Genomic DNA, 18,393 nt, shown 5'->3' with positions numbered 1-18,393 from the left:
CTGTCTAGCTCTACTTTGACCCAATCAGTTTTTAATGATGTATTATTATATTAGAAAATAACGGACGCGTTGATGTACATAGTCGTCCGTTCATAGATTATTTGCAGTACAAACACAAGCTGCCTTGGAAACTAATTGAAAATAAATGAACAGGTACATTATTTAATAAAATAATACCACATTTATTCAACTTTTGCAATTGCAATACAATTGATAAGCAAAATATTAACTAACCAGCGATCATCTGAATCCTTCGATTCGCAACGCACTTATGTATACTGTACGGTGGTCACGTGCCAAGTCTTTGAAGTAGCCGACGGCCCCCGACTTGAATGCGATCTAAAAGTCCAATCCAATTTATACCGCAGTGCCATTTTTGTTTAAAATATACAATATTTTGACTCAGACCACTGATTCCTATTTATAATCCTAATTATAAGAAATACATTCATAAGTAGGTACCTAACTGATAATAACTATAAACTACACTTATAACTATTAATATAAAACCTATTTTCAGCAGCTTAGGGAAAAAAAAACAAGGAAAACGACAGAAAACTCGATAACAAAGAAAATTTTAGATATTTTACCCAATTTGTTAATGATAATACTAGATGATTAAAATACGATACAAAATCGTTTAGTTTTGGTGCCAAACTAAATTATAGCACGTGTTATCATTTCGTTATAAGTTGGTAAAATAATTATTAATTGTCATTAATGGTACTGTGACCCAATCCGTACTAATTAAACAGTAGTACCCCCGTACTGCTGTTTAGACATGACACTATTTTGACGTTTGATGTATGGGGTTTCGCTGATGGCGGATTTATAAATCTCACTGCATACGGAGTGAAAATTTCTCATAAGAAAACAGCTCGAATAAAATGACGGTCGAGGAAACCAGTTTCGTTTCGAGTCCAAGTTCCGTTCTGCAAAACGGTATAATATTTATCTCGTGAGATCGAAACGCATATTAATGTCAATATCGTATGCATACTTAAATAACTACTTATCACGTACAACCTTCAGACAGTACCTAATAAGTTCATGATTACTATACGCTGAAAGGTTGTAGAAGACAGGTACACTTTCTCAACACCATAATAATTATAATAAAGTTATTATATTTATTATAGCAGCCATCTGTCAGCCAGCGGGCTGTATCTCATAAAACTTAATAGGTACACAGTTGAGAATTCGTGAACAAGTGTGTTCCTATTCCGTTGCCAAAATGAAATAAAGTTTAATATTAAAGGTGGAACCCAAAACCTAACTTGTTTTTTAAATCCTTTTGTTCGATATTAATAATGCCAATATTGAGCAGCGTTTAAAATTTACTATTAATAATTTAATGATTTTACGTGGTACCAAACCCTCTGTGTTTAACGAATGCAGATAGTTAATGGGCCTCAGGATTACGTATGCTCACTGACGAAGTGTGTATGCTACATTTTTTTATCCAGAATTTGGTATCTTCGTGTCAAGTAGACGTCTGTCCACTTAACCTTTCATGCAAAATATTGGGACTATAAAATCATCATAATTACATCCGACTTACTATGAAAATTAAGCTTAATATTCTAAAAGTAGGAGAATCTGTACAGTGTCAGTTCAATTCTTCAATCTTTATGCTCCTTACGATCTCTCTTCGCACGTTTTGCTTCGACTCTAGAGTTAGAGTTAGTAGAGTAGAAGAGTCAACATCAGTTTGATGCGGAATATAAAGATTGAAGAAATAATAAATTGCACCATACAGATTCTCCTGCTATTCGCAAAGTATAGCAAATTAAGCTTAAATTTCAAAGTACATCATGGAATTCCGCTAATTACTGCCTACTTCTATTCAATTCATCCGACTTAGAAATACGTTAAATTTAGAGCTTGGATAACGTCCTCTGTTATAAAAAAAATGCGATAATTGTGCGTTTTATATAAAGACGAACTGTTGTAAACTAATTGGAAAAGATACTGAATTGGGCAGCTGACTGCGCCCATAATGTACGTTTTTAAGTAAGAAAACTTATTTTTATTCACTACGTTAGTATTCATTAAATTAGTATTTGACTGCAATCATCAAATTCTAAAAAATAATGTTTGGGAAACTGCAGTAATATATTATTATCAAACCCGTATTCCTAACCGGTTGCTATAATAACTATCGCGGACACTATTGTATCGCGGACATTATTGTATTGCGGCCCGCTAAATCGCGCTAAGTCTTTGTCAGTATGATAATAATTAGCCACAGCCGAAACCTCTTACCTAACAAGTAACATGGTTTTGTATGCTATATTGTATAGATATCATGTTATATTGTCCAGTAATAACAAACTATTCTACTTTTTGAACCTAGCTCGATCAGAGAAGTAGGTACTACCGCCATGTACATATCTGCAACGTTCCTGTATTCCGGTCTTCACAACACATGAAGGTTGACAGACACAAGTCGTATTCATAGATAGGTACGTGTTCCTTGCATGCTTTGCGAAGTGTTGCTCTACTCATGGGCAATCGACAATGGCAAATTTCATTACGTATTCAGTTGGACTCTGCTTCGTCTGCTTAGTCGATTCCTTTATTAGCATAAAAAAAAATTATAGGTCCTTGACACAAGCGGCACAACTGTAATTATTTGCTGACAATTATTTTTAACGGTTGCGATGTTATTGAATGTTCAATGTTGACGCGGCATATTCTAGTGGATTTCGTTTATTATTTGTTTTGCGCCTTATGCTATCGTTTACTAGCCCAGTTACGAAGGTGGCGTGACCACAGCCAGCAGTCATCCGTCACGTAATCAGAACGTAACAGGTACCAAACCACGATTCGAGTTTTAAGCCGATTTCTGAATGTGTTTCCGTGTTTACATCGCGTTTGTTAGCTTCGAATTCTTCTCTGATGCAATACGGGTGAGTAATGACCTATGCGTGCTCGTAAAGCTCTCCACACTTTTTTATAGTAATATTAAGAGGCCAAGCTGTTATCACGACCGACGGTTAATGGAAAAGCATCGCCTATAGACACATCAACACTTCGAAGGGCATTCAAGGAAGACGTCCTGCAATGTTCCGCACTGTGTCGATCAACCTCACGCGTAATTGTTAAGCCGCATGTGCCTGTAATCTCTCCCTCTCTCTCTCAACTATACCGTATATACCGGAAAACAGCATTGCAATTTCCCACAATGCTGCTTGGCAGCAGATAATCGTGGCGATAGTACTTCCCCGGATGAGGTCTCTCACTTAAAGTCTCTCACTCTTTCACTTTACCCCTACTAAACCGTATAATGTAAGTAGGAAGGTGAGTTCCTTCTTTCGGGTAGAATTAGAGGAATGGATTGACGGAATTTTTAGGATCCGTACTCGAAGGGTGCCAACGGGACACTATGACTTCACTAAGGGACACTAAGCCTTCGCTATCTTCTGCCCGTCGGTCCATCGGTCTGCCAATGAGCCGTATTTCAGATAAGTAGGTATATAGGCAGATAAGTAGGTATATAGGTAGGTATAGAGTTGAAATGTTGTGAACAAGTGTGTCCGATCCGGCTATAGCGAAAATAAAAAAAAGTTTAAAATTTAAGATGGAACATAAAACAGTAACTCGTTTTTTTGTGTTTTTGCTTGATATTAATAACTAAGCAGTTTTTAAAATTACTCCGTCATTTTGCATACAGATGTTTTATGGCCCGAAGAATCACGTATGCTTCACACATATCCAGGTGCACGGTTCATATGGGATAGATTCTTATGCTAAATTCTGTTATTTCGTTTTCATGATAATTTAATGATGAATACTGGTTTTTGACGAAATTAGATAATAAGCAACGTATTAAGGTATTATTTTTAGAAAGTGAAATTTTCCTTTATTTTATTAATTATTGTTGATATTTTTACGTATATATATAAGTTATACATATTGTAGTGTTTACATAATATTTACATACATACCCATGGAGATACATACGCAGTGATGCAGTATAATTAGTATAGATACATGTCAATTATTCTGTTTTTAGTGTATATGTAGCGTTAAATTGTAGCCACTAAATTTGTAAAGATGTTAATCTTTACAATAAAAACTAAACCTAAATACCTAGGTATATGAATTCGTGTAGAATAACTTATATAATATTTTACATAAATTAACTTTATTGTTGTGCAATACCTGCTTACCTACTTAAGCATATTTACGTATTTTCATTTTCATTTGAGATTGAGTTTTAGGTTTTTTACACACCCACATAGAGCTAGACTGTAATTTAAAAGTTAGGTATCTACAGCATAGCTAGTTTGGGGGATTTGTCCTTACCCAATCTTTACCTTCTCCTACAGTTTTATCCACTCTCCGAGAACGGGCGGAAATATCCCAATGATTATGTGTAATACCAAGCGGAGAAACACGTCCCTTCTCCCTTTCCCTTTTACCAGCTTTGGCAGATGGTCAAGTAAACTTTATCCCTTGTCAGTAGATATATTACGAAGGGTTAAAACTTTCGTCTCGCGCCTATGCTAGTCTTGCTGGTGTATTGGAAAACAACCCTTCGGACGCATTTTATTCAATTTCTCTCGTTCTAAACTATATTGCCCCTAACATGGATTTTCTTTGTAAAATGACATATATCGTCCGGGTAAGTCCTACCACCGTGCTTATTTCTGCCGCAAAGCAGCATTGTTGCAATGATGTGTTCCTGTCGGAAAGGAATGGTTGCCATAAGACTTAAGACACTTTGCAGGGCGTGTTACTTGCATGCCCTGCGAAGTGTTGTTCTGTTTATAGGCAATGGTTGTCCATTTACCTACTATCTTAATCATCTGATTGGTAAATTAGTACCAATACAATTAAAAAAATTGGAACATGGGTTAAACGCGTTGAAAGCCGTTCGCAAAGCTGGTGGTAAATAATATACCTTACCTAGACCTTGATTCGTGTTACTGTCCAAAGATAGATAGGTATACAATTATTGAGTCCATGCCTTGTTACTTCTTTGCAATTAATTACAATTACGTATGCTCGATAACACACTAGGAAATAATAACGTACCTATTAGTTAGCTAGATCATCCTACGTATAGGTGTATAAATATATTTATTGTTATAATATGCATGCATGAGCATTATTTTTAATTATACCTTTAACTCTACTGAATGTCATTAAAAATGTTAATGTAAAGAATAATTTCAACAAAACTTATATTTTGCAGAGGTTGAACATATAGAGGTTATCAATTCTACGACCGACTGGCGCAGTAGGCAGCGCCGCTCCATTCTGAGTACAAGGCCGTGGTTTCGATTCCCACAACTGGAAAATGTTTGTGTGATGAACATGAATGTTTTTCAGTGTCTGGGTGTTTATCTGTATATTATAAATATTTATGGATATTATTCAGAAAAATATTAATAAGTCATCTTAGTACCCATAACATAAGCTATAACTAATTTGGGGCTAGGTGGCTATGTGTGTAATTTCGTAGTATATTTATTTATTTATTAATATTTTAATCAAGGTTATGTGTGCTGTTAAATCAGATTAAAATAACTTTAACTTTTGTAAACTAATCTATGTAGTTTTTTAGAGCGAATAAAATAAACCTATACTATTCTTGACCATATTTCTGACTGAATGGTTTTCCAGCTTTACACGCTAAATTAAAAATAAACTGTACGTCTTTCTGTACGTCAGAGTTACTTTTTCTAAGAGTAAATTTAGTAATAAAAAGATAAAATATTAATTACTTTGAATTGTAATGAATAATATGTAGATATATATACATAACAATATGACATCCGAGTGAAGGTAAAAGCACTTTAATGAAAATAATAATTTGAATTTATGATGCACTCAACGATTCCTGGAATGCATCAAAATTGCAAAAAAAAATACACCAAAACTCTGACTGAAAACGAAAGTTTTGAACCAGTATTTCCTTCCTGTCATTACTTAATATGGCGCAGGTATATGGACTGACAAACGACCCCATCCATAAAAATAATGTATCTTAACTGGTTTTGCAGGAGGCTAGGGCTATGGATGCGAAATAAAGACTGACTCGTAGAAAAACCAAGTTCACTCACACAAAAATTAATTAACATAACAAATTACATAAAAACACAATACAAACATAGCCTATCAGAAAATTTTATATAGTGGACAAGAAATTGTATTCAGTATGAGCCAGAAAGTCCTCGACTGAGACCGCCAACAAACGTCCAAGAGTAAGATCAATATGGGACGCCCTCCAGCACGACAGACCGACGGCATACAGTAAACGAAAGCGAATGCAAAGAAGCAGCGTAAGGACGGGAACTAGTAACGCTCATTGGGAAAGGCCAATGTTCAGCTTATTTAAACGTCCTACGGCTGGGCACAAACCGATTAATTTAGACACTGATTAGGGGTATAATATAGTACACCATACCTCTAAAAGGTTAGCCCGCTACCATGTTACATAAGGACTCACTACAAGGTTATATTTCAGTCAAGGGCTAACTTGTAGAAGAATAAAATAAAAAAAATTAGAAGATTCGCCACTACTGCAGTTCCAAATGAAAACATAATTCCAAAACTGCATGACTGAAGCGAATTACAATTCATTTACATTTTAACTATTCTCGTTACGTGAAATTATGAATACATACGTAAAGATTATCATAACTAAGATATTAATATTAGAAAAACAAAAAAAACAGAAGGAAATGAAGAGAGCTTGAAGCATATTTACGTGATCAAATCGGAAGTATATAAAAACTCGTGCTGCAGACTTGCGCCATCAAATATGGTAATGGACGATGGTATATCCCGGAGAATAAATGGACACTGGGATTACATTCTACAGAAGAAGACGACGCACTGGAACACGCAGAGTCAATAGAAACATCTCTAGCTGATCATCTTCAGAGACGACATGAAGCGAATCCGCGAAGCGAGTTCCACTGTAGCCATCAGGCACAAAACAGTTGGTTTGGAAAACTCTACAAAAAATCTTTACCCTGAAATTGATGTCCAATGTTATTGTATTATAGGTAACTGAGTGATAAGTAATAGTTCGATATATGACGTTTGAAAAGAAAAGGAATTTGACGTATCTACGTTTTTAAGTAATTTCTAAAATATATGCCTGACAAAAGTAGGTACCTAGAAATTTCTCTCTCTGAACCGGTAACTGCTTGGCCCATTTTGAAAATGCCTCTATAATTAAATTTCACTTATGCATATAATAAACATACTGAATTAACATGTAGATAATTCATTTTTATAATATACGGTGCTTGCCCAACAAAATTTGCTTACTAAGCTTAAAACGTTTTTACGTAAGTTAATAGATATATTATATTTTAAGATTCTTGAATCCTAAACCCCATCGTGCATGCGTATGAGTTGACTAAAATCTTTATATGACAATCGAAAACGCAGTACAGAATCCGTCTAAGAAAATGTCAACAGCTGTTAAAATAATTATACAAAAACATGTAATTCTGCTCACTCAAAAAAATCCTTTCCAGTGCAACAAATGAGTGCACTAACGGGACGCAAAAATCTGCGTTTCACTTTGTTTCACGTATAGCGACAGACGTGCGCATCCGCTTGAACACTGAGCACAACTGTTCCTCTGCAACCTTGTACAAATTCATGCCGGAATAAAAAGTTACCTTTCTAAGTTTGAATCCGCGAATCGACGCAGGTGTGGACGGTGGACTTCTTCGATGTACCTACTTCAATGGACAACAATGGAGGTCACAAGTTCAAAACCTCCGCGCAAGCAATTTGCGTAAAATATGTCACTGCCAATTTGTTTTCTGCTCACTCTTTGGAAGAGGTATCATTAATTAATTATAATATTGATTGATTACTTGACGCAGTGGAAGGCTTACCTACTTTCCGATTAAGGCTTTAAATTTTTGCTAAATTATCGTAATATAATTGATTATTTTGTTTATTTCAGCGCGTATGAAATTAAATTTATTATTAACTCGACGATAAGAGTAGTCACTTTTACAAATTATTAAAAGAAACGAAAAAGATTTTTTTTAAATCCTTGCAAATTGCAACGTTGCAAACTAAAATCGAATCAGGTCATTTCACCTGCAAATATAACATAAAATATTCAATATTTTTAGTAGGTACACAATAAAAATGCGTAAGTGTATTATAGTTTCAGAATTTATGAGTACCGATAAAATTTATTCGATTTGATAATATATTTGGTTTGCTATAAAATTTTGTTCGATCTAGATACAAAATATGCTTTTCATTTCATTTTTCATATTATACTATAATTTTTTTTTAGTTAACTGTATAATTCCGGTTTTAAACGTTAAGAAAGGTAAAAATGGTATTTTATAAGATTTTACAAGGTACATAATTTGATTTTTTTGTTGGTTTCTTTAACTTAGTTGATAGCAAACTAATTGAAAGAAAGAGACAAGATAATTTAGAAATATGCAGACTATTTAATGAAGAAAATAATCGCCGTCAGATAAATCATAATACGAAATCTGTAAATGTGTATCCATCTTATCATCGTATAAAAAGAGACGTTTATTCTAACAAAATTGATAACCCAGTTTTGAAGCAACAAGATATATTGAGAGTTGAAAAAATTGTTGACAAACTTTATGATGATTTGGATGTAAAAAGCAATCATATTTCTTATAGACAGAGGAATGTAAAAAATGATACAAAGGTAAAGCATATTAATAAAAGTAGTTAGGATATCAGGTACACTTTAAATACTCCAAGAAAATAATAAGGTTATATATTATATACTATGTAAGGATATTGAATAGCGAAGAGTGATAATTAAAATAATATTGAAAAAACGAGTAAGGAATTTAAAAGTTTTGGAGTTATTAAAAAAGTTGTTTTGAATCAGCCATTGCCCAATATTAAGAGAATGATTTTACTCGCACAATTCTAACTGGTAATTGTAAGGTATAAAAAACGAATAACCGATTTCTAATCTCTAGGACAAGAATAAACTTAGTCGAAGATTCAATTTTGCGCCAGCTAAACTTCTTGGGCCATTAAAAGAAAATACTCCAACGGTACAAAACACGGTAGCAAACCTTGAAGGTGAAGTAAAGATACCGTGGATTAAAAAGTGGAAGCATGGAATTCTGCCTTATTATATTGATCCCAATACATATGGTAACTACAATATATGATTAACGTGAAATAAGCATTTAAGTAAAATATAACAGTTGAAACTACTTCTTCATTACACTAGCAGTCCCCGCGACTTAAAACGCGTATGAGCCTACCTTAAAAAATATAAATCGCCATCTGTTTTTTTTGAACTTTTAAAAGAGAACAATTCAGTCATTCCGTATTTTTGAGTAACTTAAACTGTTTGCGCAGTGCATGCAATGAAAGCTCAAAAGAAATACTATTTCCCGTTTTTTCCTGATGATATCGTGGTGTTATATATCCTAAAAACGACCTCGATAAATTCGATTAACTGATTATCTAACTCAAAAAGATGTTTTGATGAACCAAAGATGAACCATTTAGTTCCTTAGATTAGCGCGATCAACCAAACAAAAAAACTCTTCAGCTGTAAATATTATTATAGATATTTGTTTCCAGATTCTCTTCTTGCGGATATTATATTAAAAACTTTTGACTATATTGAAAAATTTACCTGCATTTGTCTGCAACGTCTTAGAGAAAAGCCCGTAGATAAGCAATCACTACAAACTGTCGAATGGCTCTATATAACTAATCCTTCAGGTGTAAGACAATGTGTTCATAGCAATGAGCGTAAACCCAATACTGGTGTCCAGGTAAGCGCATCTCTATTTGTGTAAACAGGACTTTAACATTCCACTGCTAGACTAAAGGGTTTTCCCAATATCACAATACTGGGCGGACTGAGTTGATCATCCCAGGTGATAGCACTGAGGATGCTGGCGCCCGATTCCCGTTATATTGCAAGCTTTCTTAATCTGACCGAGGATCAGCTTAATAAACTTGAGCGTCTTCAAAATCTTGCTATTCGGTTCATATTTGGCCTTCGCAAATATGACCATGTTTCCGAATTTCGACAAAAACTCAAGTGGCTTCCTATTCGTCGTCGCCGGGATATGCATGTACTTTCTCTTCTGTACTGTGTGTTATTTCATCTAAATACTCCCTCGTATTTAAAAGAGAAGTTCACTTTTCTTGGTGAGCAATCTGGTTTAAGATCGTGCCGTGCGCTGACGCTGTGTATGCCTTATCATAGGACAAAATTTTATAAGCGTTCGTTTAGCGTACGAGCTGTGGAATTGTGGAATGCGCTTCCATTGAGCATACGACGATCCAAATCACTAGCGATATTTAAAAGAGCAGTTAAGGCCCATTCTATTGTTAACGACTTTTAATAGTATGTATATACTTACTCATTTATTGTATGTTAAAGTTTTTAATTATGTAAGTGTTGTTATTATATATATTAGTTTATTTTTATATTTATTTATTATATTATATTATTTACTTTTTATCTTTTTGTGCACACTAGTTTATGTATTAGCATGTAGTTATTTGCATGTATGTATTTTAATATTTGTACCACCAGCAGTCCATTCTCCTCTTCTTTTTTTTCCTAATTCTAAGGTTGCCTGGCAGAGATCGCTATTAAGCGATAAGGCCGCCTTTTGTATTACTACTTCTTGCGATGTTTCTGTTTTTGTTATATTTTAAATATGTTAATGTTGTGGTATACAAATAAAGAGTTTAATAATAATAATAATATTGGCTTAGTCTCCTTGTGTGACACACGCGGGAGGAGGGGGTGAAAAATGTATTCTTATTTGCTGTCACCACACATGGTTTAAAGCTATGCTTCGAGGTATACAAAAAATAACGCACCCATTGTTTATATTAACAACCTCCTTTGTGCAGTGGTGATCGACGTGGTCTTTTATGAAAACAAATTAGAAAAACAAATGGTTCCCACGGGATTTGTAAAAACCGTAGACTCTTCTAGAAAAGTCCAGATGGGTGTCATTGCTCAAATTTTTTTCCAGATGGTAGTTCTCGGCTACAATTGCTTATCACAAGGGGAAATAGCTCATGAAGTTATGCACGTGCTAGGCTTCTCACATGAGCACACGCGCTCAGATAGAGATCGCTATATCGCCATTTTATGGGATAACATCAAACCTGGTAAGCAAAGTTCAAAGTTCGTATCTTTTAACATTTTTTGATTGAATTATAATGAATTTATTAATTATTGCATCAAAAGTTACAGTGGAAAATATTAAACTTAAATGATTTGAGAGGTTCTATAATCAAAATAATGTAACGTCTGAATAGTCAAAGAATAAATACCTAAATAATAATAAATAACGAAATCATAAAGAAATGATATAAATAAGTACTTATAATATACCTACAGTATTAAACAGTTGTGGGAATCGAAACGATGGACTTGGACTCAGAGGTAGGGTCACTGCCCACTGCGAAAATCGGCCGGCATGACATGATCAACATAAAATTTGGAATAGGCTCATTATCATCTTTATAGAATAAAAACGTAGGAAATTATTTCTGAGAGGAATAGGATTTAAGAAAGGGATTAACTTTTTATTCTAAAATATTTTATCCATTTTGACGCATAATCTTTATCGATTAGTTTTCCCGTTCGTTAAGAAAAGTCGTCAATTACATTATCGTTTACTTTGTTTTCCTTATTTGTTTATTTATTTAAACTCTTTATTTGAACACCACTGCACAGTTAGGAGTTTCGTTCTGTAGTACAGAACCCTCTACGCACCAGTATGATTCGTACTTGGCTGTTTTTTTATATACAACGTAATTTATCATCTCTTAAAGGATACAAGAAATATTTCCAAACTAGACATGATGGACGTTTATTAAATCTCCCGTATGATTACGCCAGCGTCCTCCACTATCCACCACGAGCATTCTCCAAAAATGGCCAAATAACGGTCATGGCAGAGGTAAGTTAACAAGATAAAAATCTTTTCAAAAATTATATCTTTCACCTCATTCTAGGTTTGTGGACAAATCGACACTAACAATAGAAAAAAGGTATTTAATACATTGAAATTTTTATTACAACGTTTAACTTTAGTTAAATAAAGTTTATTTAAATATCACAAAGAAATATTTCTACATAATTAGTCCATTTCTTGGACGTAATAAACATAATTAAATTTGGAATTCTAATAGACTCATTATCAAACAACCAAGTTTCACTCAACATTCAAATTTGAGATTTTTGTACAATTGAATCAATTAAGTCACCAGAATTAGCCTGCAGACTGACAATTGAAAGTTTACACTGCGAAACCTTATAGCTAACTTCAGGATGTCAGATTCAGTGATGATGTGCGCGCGCATCGTAAAAGTTTACTCGCATCAATTTCCCTAACGCGCCAAAAGAAGTATAACTCCCAGGATGATGTAAGGATTCTAATACCGTGCTATGCTAATAAAGCGCCTTTTTGATAATTTACTAATGCTGAGATTCAGACTTTTCCTGCATCTTCAAAATATACTCTGGGTAGAGCTACTTTTGCAGTAACTCTGTATAAAATATTTAGTTAATTCATAGGCCTAAAAGAAAACTATTATGCTAGGTTTTATGAAAATTCATCTACTTAGTTGTTTCAGGTACTCTTGCGAAGGTACTAGGAAACTACTGTTTCCGAAAATATAATTACAGGGCATCGGACATGAAATTAAACGATAATTAAATTTACATTGTAATCTTATACAATTTATTTAATCTGAATCTACTAAAAGCTTTTTATTAAATTTTTTTATAAATGAATTTTATAATTACTTTAAATATAGTAATATTGTTTCTTTAAAATATAAATATAACCTAAATAAACTATTTAAAACTAAATAAAAACTAAAACGTCCTCGAAACCACACAGCGAGGCACAGTTCCTAAGATGCTGGCAGCATTGCCCCTTTGGATGGCCAAACTAATTCGTTGGCCAAGGTAACTGCCCGCTCTAGGATCACCGGTAGACTCAATAACCCTTTTCGATAATTCTTTGAAAAGGGCTCTTGCCTCCGGACCCCACGGTCCCAAAGTCTCTACTGTAAAAGGCACAAAAATGAAGCTGCTATCCAGGTTTTCATATTTACGCCTCTGGCCTGCTCGGCACTGGAAGCAGCCGCACCTACCATTGACGAGGTGGCCTGGGTGTGTGATGCAGCTAGCGTATCAACACAAGTTGCATCCCACAGAAGTGACCTTCCAAGCCTCCAAGGTATGAGCGTCATACCATCAGGTCTCTTGCCATCGCTGCGCGCCAAACCAATAGGTTCTAATACAGCTGGAAAAATAAAATAAATAATAAATAATCTACTAAAATATTATTTAAAAAAATTAATGTTAGAATTTATATACCTGCAAATGAGCTCAAACATTTTTCTGTATGTGCTTTTTGTACTACATGTTTAATTTCACGCATTCTCACATTTTTTTGCAGATAAATGATTATGATTAAATGAGTGAATAATTTTACAAAAATAGGTGATTAAATTATATGTTAAACATGTATTAAATTTCAGTCGGATATTAAAATCGGGCAGCGTGAAGCTCTCAGTGAATTGGACGTAGAAAAAATAGGTATGATATACGGCCGAGAATGTGTAGAACGTAACAAAGATTATTTACTTAAAACATGTCCAAGTGTAGTAAAAATTAAATCCAAACCAGAAGGGATTCAAAAGAAGGACATCGAAGAATACTTTAATAATAGGATATGGCCGTATGGAATTGTTAACTACCAAATTAAAGATATATTGGAATTTAGTAAGTATGCCATATAATGTAGATATAATTGGTAGAAGTAGGTTTTACAAACAATACCAAAGTATAATTGATATATTAGATATGTTACTAAAGAATTTATTTAAGAATTTAAGTTTAAATTGTGATTAATGTGCAAAGCTTCAATATCTGCAGCTGTCGAAGAACGGGAAAATATGAAAGCTGTCTTTGATCATATCGAAAAGGAAACCTGTATAGAATTTCGGGATATAACTAGCAAAGATGATGTTGATGATAACGAAAATATACTTGAAACCACTAATGGTGTATCTGCTAATGAAGCAACTGTTACATCTGATAACTCTGTTATGATTAAAGCTGAAAACTTTGGTGATCAAAACCAAACTCTTAATGTAAATGAATCGACGAGAGATCCGCCAAATACATCGAAGAGACTCAAAATGACTATCAGACTTTCTGATTCAAGGGGAACAACTACACCAAGAAAAATAAAAATCTTTGATGAACATGACACGTCTAATGAATCTCAACGTAGATACGGTACATAAATAGCAATTACAAGTTTTAAAATAAATCACACGCATTATGATTTCACAAAGAGTTATTAATATAAAGTAAACATGTTTTTTTTGTTCATAGTAGTTAAGTTAGTTCGGTCAGAAACTTTCGCAAAAAACGCAATATTTCACTCATATTTTGTCCTGCAATTACAGCCAAAAAACCTACGAAAAGTGCTAAGATGGTTCTTCCGGAGTCACCTGCTAGACGTCATGCTGCCAATGTGCTGACTCTCGTTCGTTCAACAAAACCAGGATGTCAATGTCCACCAGCTGGAAAACCATTTGGAAACAAGGCAAAAACATAAATCATGTTATTCCGTATCATTAATCATCATCACTTACAAATGTTCTTGTCATCTCCGACTCAGTCCAATTCAATAAAGTTCAAATAAGGTTATTCAATATATCTACATTTCATACCACAAGTTCAAATAACTTTGAATATTTTGAAATATTCATTACCGGCTACATGGCTCAGGTCTCCGATCAGAATGAGAAGCGTTTAGGCCTTGGTCAACAACGCTGACAAAATGCGACTTGGCAGATTTCGCACGTCTTAGAGAACGTGATGAAGACTCTCAGACTAGCCCACTTGGCTATCACCGATTTGATAATATTCATTTGGCGTTTACTATTACGGATTTATACTACCGGCTGTTGCTAGCGTCCTAGCGTTTTTTGGTTTTTCACGAATGCGGAAACCGTACATTTTCCTGGGATAAAAAGCAGCCTCTGTGTTAATCCAGGGTATAATCTATCTCCAAAATTAAGTGAAATTTGCAAACTTTTGCATTTAAAATACCAGTAGGATTAGTATGAAGCGACGATAGCCTAGTTATTTGTCCTTAGGCGTCCCTATTGTTGAGACCAAGTTCAATCCCCCAAACCTTTAACTTTTCGGATTCGAGTGCATTTTTAATTAAAGCAAGTGATGTTCTACACTTACTTATAAGGAGTTTCCCACAACATTCTTAAAGGACTAGCGCCTAAACCCTTTTTATACTGAGAGTTGCATCGTGAATAAAGATTTTTTTTGCAGGAACTCATTGTCAATGCAGACTGTTTCAATTCAGTAAACGATTTGCTTCACCTATTCGTCCATGTATTAGGACTGGATCACCAACACAATATGCACGACAGAGACTCTTTTCTACATATTGAATGGGGAAATCTCACTCCAGGTAATAAAATATCGAATTAAGTTTTAAACATTTTATATCCATCTAAGCTAAGTAAAGACTAAGTAAAAACGCTGGCTATCCATCTTATAATGTACACGCAAATTAAAACTCTTTTTTTAATATTTGTTTACAACTTTTAACAAGCTTGCATATTTCTTATATTATTTTGTACAAACTTTAGATTTAAGTGAAACGAAAAGATTTTTTACATTATGAATAAGGTAAATAAAAAAATGGCGTCGGATTTACTTTTACATTTATATTATGTAAATACAACATAAAGGAATCAAGAATCTTCTATACTCGTATATATAAACTTTACGTTGTGTTGTATGAGAAAAAATGTAATGACAACGAATGACAAAGAAGAGTAACACACGGAACGTATGTTGCTAAAGTCATCACCATCACCACTTCAAACGTTTGCCGACCACTGCTGGACATAGGTCTTTTGTAGGGGGTTCCAAAATGCATGGTCTTGGGCCGCTTGTTTCCAGGGGCTCCCAGAAATGTCTGTCCAGCACCTTGTGACCCCCCAACGTGCATCGGTTCGTCCTAGCTATGCTAAAGTACTAAATTGTTCTTATTCTTGATAGAAATAACTGAAGACATTAAAGATAAACTGCCTCCCGCCGCCTCAGCAGGATTCGCATATGACTACCAGAGTGTCATGCATTATCCGTGGCTTCAGATAAAGGATGGCGTTACCAATATCATGTATCCGATCTGGGTAAGAATCATCATCTCTTCAACCGATTGACGAGCACTGCTGAACAGAAAAGCTTTATTGCTACCTACGACCCTTGTGCAGGTCGGAGGTTATGTACCTAAGACTCCCTTCTCTAAAAGGATGTAAACCCAAGCAAATACCTCATGGCATATCCCTCTAGTTGGCTTTGTTAGACGCCCGGGGAACCTGTTGTATACTACCAGGACATCTACCAACTACTCCGACCGATTGCTGGGGCTCCCGCTATAACGAGGAGTGTTCTGTCTTTTCTGGCGTTAGTCGGCCTCGTTAGGGGCCGACTGACGCTGCGTTTACCGGTGCCGGGTTGCGATTCCAGCACCTTGGGACCCCATAAAGGTGACATTGATTCAATTGCAATTGGAAATTTGTCGTTATAGCCCTGATAGCTTAGTGGTTCGGCCTTCGGCCTCCCTTATTTGGACATCAAGTTCGATCCCCGGCACCCGCCTCGAACGTTTTTAATTTCATCATCATCATCATCATTACAACCAATGGACGTCCACTGCTGGATATAGGTCTTTTGTAGGGAGTCCACGGTCCTGGGCCGCTTGCCTCCGGCCGACCTTTTAATTTAAACGTTTTTAATTTAAACAATTAAATTTAACTTGCATGCCAGAGTTCTCCATAATGTTCTCAAAAACGTCTGAAGTCTATCAATCTGCATTCGGCCAGTGTTGTGGGGTACGTCCCTTGATCATTCTGAGAGTAGACCCATCTTTATCAACTCATTCTTATAAAATGAACTACAGAGTCGGCACGCAGTTGTGGTACTACTAATACCCCACATGGTTTGTAATAAAACTGGGCTAGCGTGGTAGACTACGCCTTAACCCTTCTCATTGTGGGAGGAGACACGTGGCATGTAGTGGGCCGGTAATGGATTGATAAGATGATGATGATGATCATTATTAGAGCTTTTTGTGACAGAGCTCGCCCGGTTCTATCGCCATGCTTATTTCTGCCGCTAAACAGCATTGTTGCAATGCTGTGGTCCGGTCCGAAGTGCGTGGCTGCCGGTGTAATAACAGGCAAATGAGGCTTAACACCTACCCCTCAAAATTGATACACATGTTGCAGGACATGGTCCTTGCATACCCTGTGAAGTGTTGCCTGTTTATAGTCGATGATTTCCACTTGACATCAGATGGGTCATTAGCTTGGATCGTGAACTAAATAAAAAGTAGATAACTACTTTATGCTTCATTTATGGATTGTTACAAATTCCATCTAACTACAAACATTCGATCCTACGTAACGGTTGTTCGAACTTTCCCGATTACATTGCATTCACTTATAAAATATATTATACCTATTTCAATGAGCACGAACAACTTGTGCACTTTCTCGTTAAAAAATATTTATTTCAAAACGTCAGTACATTCACTGCATGCTCCATATTTTACCACGTAACGTATGTTTTCATTTTTCATCGATATATATAGATACTTCAAAATAATTATATTTTCTCAAACATGCCTGGAATTTTTTTGCATTATTTTTACAAACTTCTTCGAAATCGCGGTGCGGGATTAATCTAGGATTACTGGCTAACTATTTTTTACAACAAGGTCCCCAAAGTCTAATCCAAGAGGCACAAAAATGGAACTGCAAAACCGAAATAATACTTCACTGGCTTTTTACATTATGTACAGTCTCTGAGACTTATCTGTAAAATCTAAAACGTAATAGTTTTTGACTAAACCACTGCCATAGTTTTTACTAAAAGAAATCAGATATATCTCTAACATCACATGCAAATTTAAATTCAAGTGACTCGCGTATCGTGGGTACTATAAAATATACTTATGCATCCTTCAGTTTATTTCGTAATTCTGTTAAACGTTGTATATGAAATCTTAAAATAACATATATTTTTCGGTGTGATATTCATTATATGACAAAATTTTATTTGTTCCAGAATGATGGGTGGGCCATGGGTCACTGGCAAGGGCTGAGCTGGGTTGATGTACAGAAGATTAATCTCATTTATATGAATGAATGTGACAAAAGGAAACAGCATACGCGCAATACCTAGCCTTAAATATACTCAGATACTTGGATTAAAACTCTTTATTATTTATTCTCCTTTCATTTCCTATGTTGAAGTCTCAACGCACATTCAAATCAAAACCGCAAGCTTTTTGG

At 35.0% G+C, this 18,393-nt stretch overlaps 2 protein-coding genes across 4 annotated transcripts in view; one reads left to right on the top strand and one right to left on the bottom strand.

Annotated features, from left to right (window-relative positions):
• LOC120628431 overlaps positions 1-7,556 on the bottom strand; it is a 30,897-nt gene extending 23,341 nt beyond the window's left edge. Inside the window, exon 1 of the mRNA XM_039896803.1 lies at positions 7,484-7,556. The gene's annotated coding sequence lies outside the window, so the exon portion shown is untranslated. The remainder of the gene's footprint in view (positions 1-7,483) is intronic.
• LOC120628430 lies at positions 2,774-18,334 on the top strand. Of its 3 annotated transcripts, XM_039896800.1 has the most exons (12): positions 8,116-8,137; positions 8,394-8,683; positions 8,967-9,147; positions 9,586-9,782; positions 11,007-11,145; positions 11,815-11,942; positions 13,534-13,777; positions 13,931-14,296; positions 14,470-14,609; positions 15,356-15,497; positions 16,094-16,227; positions 18,167-18,334. In XM_039896800.1, the coding sequence occupies exons 1-12, from the start codon at positions 8,134-8,136 to the stop codon at positions 18,281-18,283; spliced, it is 2,082 nt and encodes a 693-aa protein (XP_039752734.1). In that variant the 5' UTR covers positions 8,116-8,133; the 3' UTR covers positions 18,284-18,334. The 3 variants fall into 3 exon arrangements, with proteins under 3 accessions (XP_039752736.1, XP_039752735.1, XP_039752734.1); XM_039896802.1 differs by lacking the exons at positions 8,116-8,137; positions 8,394-8,683 and adding an exon at positions 2,774-2,912 and having other exon boundaries at positions 18,167-18,333; XM_039896801.1 differs by lacking the exons at positions 8,116-8,137; positions 8,394-8,683 and adding an exon at positions 6,517-7,816 and having other exon boundaries at positions 18,167-18,333.
• The last annotated feature ends 59 nt before the right edge of the window (positions 18,335-18,393 follow it).

This window comes from Pararge aegeria, chromosome 12, assembly GCF_905163445.1.
Source record: "Pararge aegeria chromosome 12, ilParAegt1.1, whole genome shotgun sequence".
Taxonomy (NCBI): Eukaryota; Metazoa; Arthropoda; class Insecta; order Lepidoptera; family Nymphalidae; genus Pararge; species Pararge aegeria.
Note: the sequence above shows the minus strand (reverse complement) of the source record. Positions and strands in the feature narration are given on the sequence as shown.

Bases quoted from the DNA above. Each gene is read 5' to 3' on its own strand.
- LOC120628430 (XM_039896800.1), top strand. The intron at 13,778-13,930 runs GTAAGTATGCCA...CAATATCTGCAG, and splicing joins TAAAGATATATTGGAATTTA to CTGTCGAAGAACGGGAAAAT. The intron at 14,297-14,469 runs GTACATAAATAG...CTGCAATTACAG, and splicing joins TGAATCTCAACGTAGATACG to CCAAAAAACCTACGAAAAGT.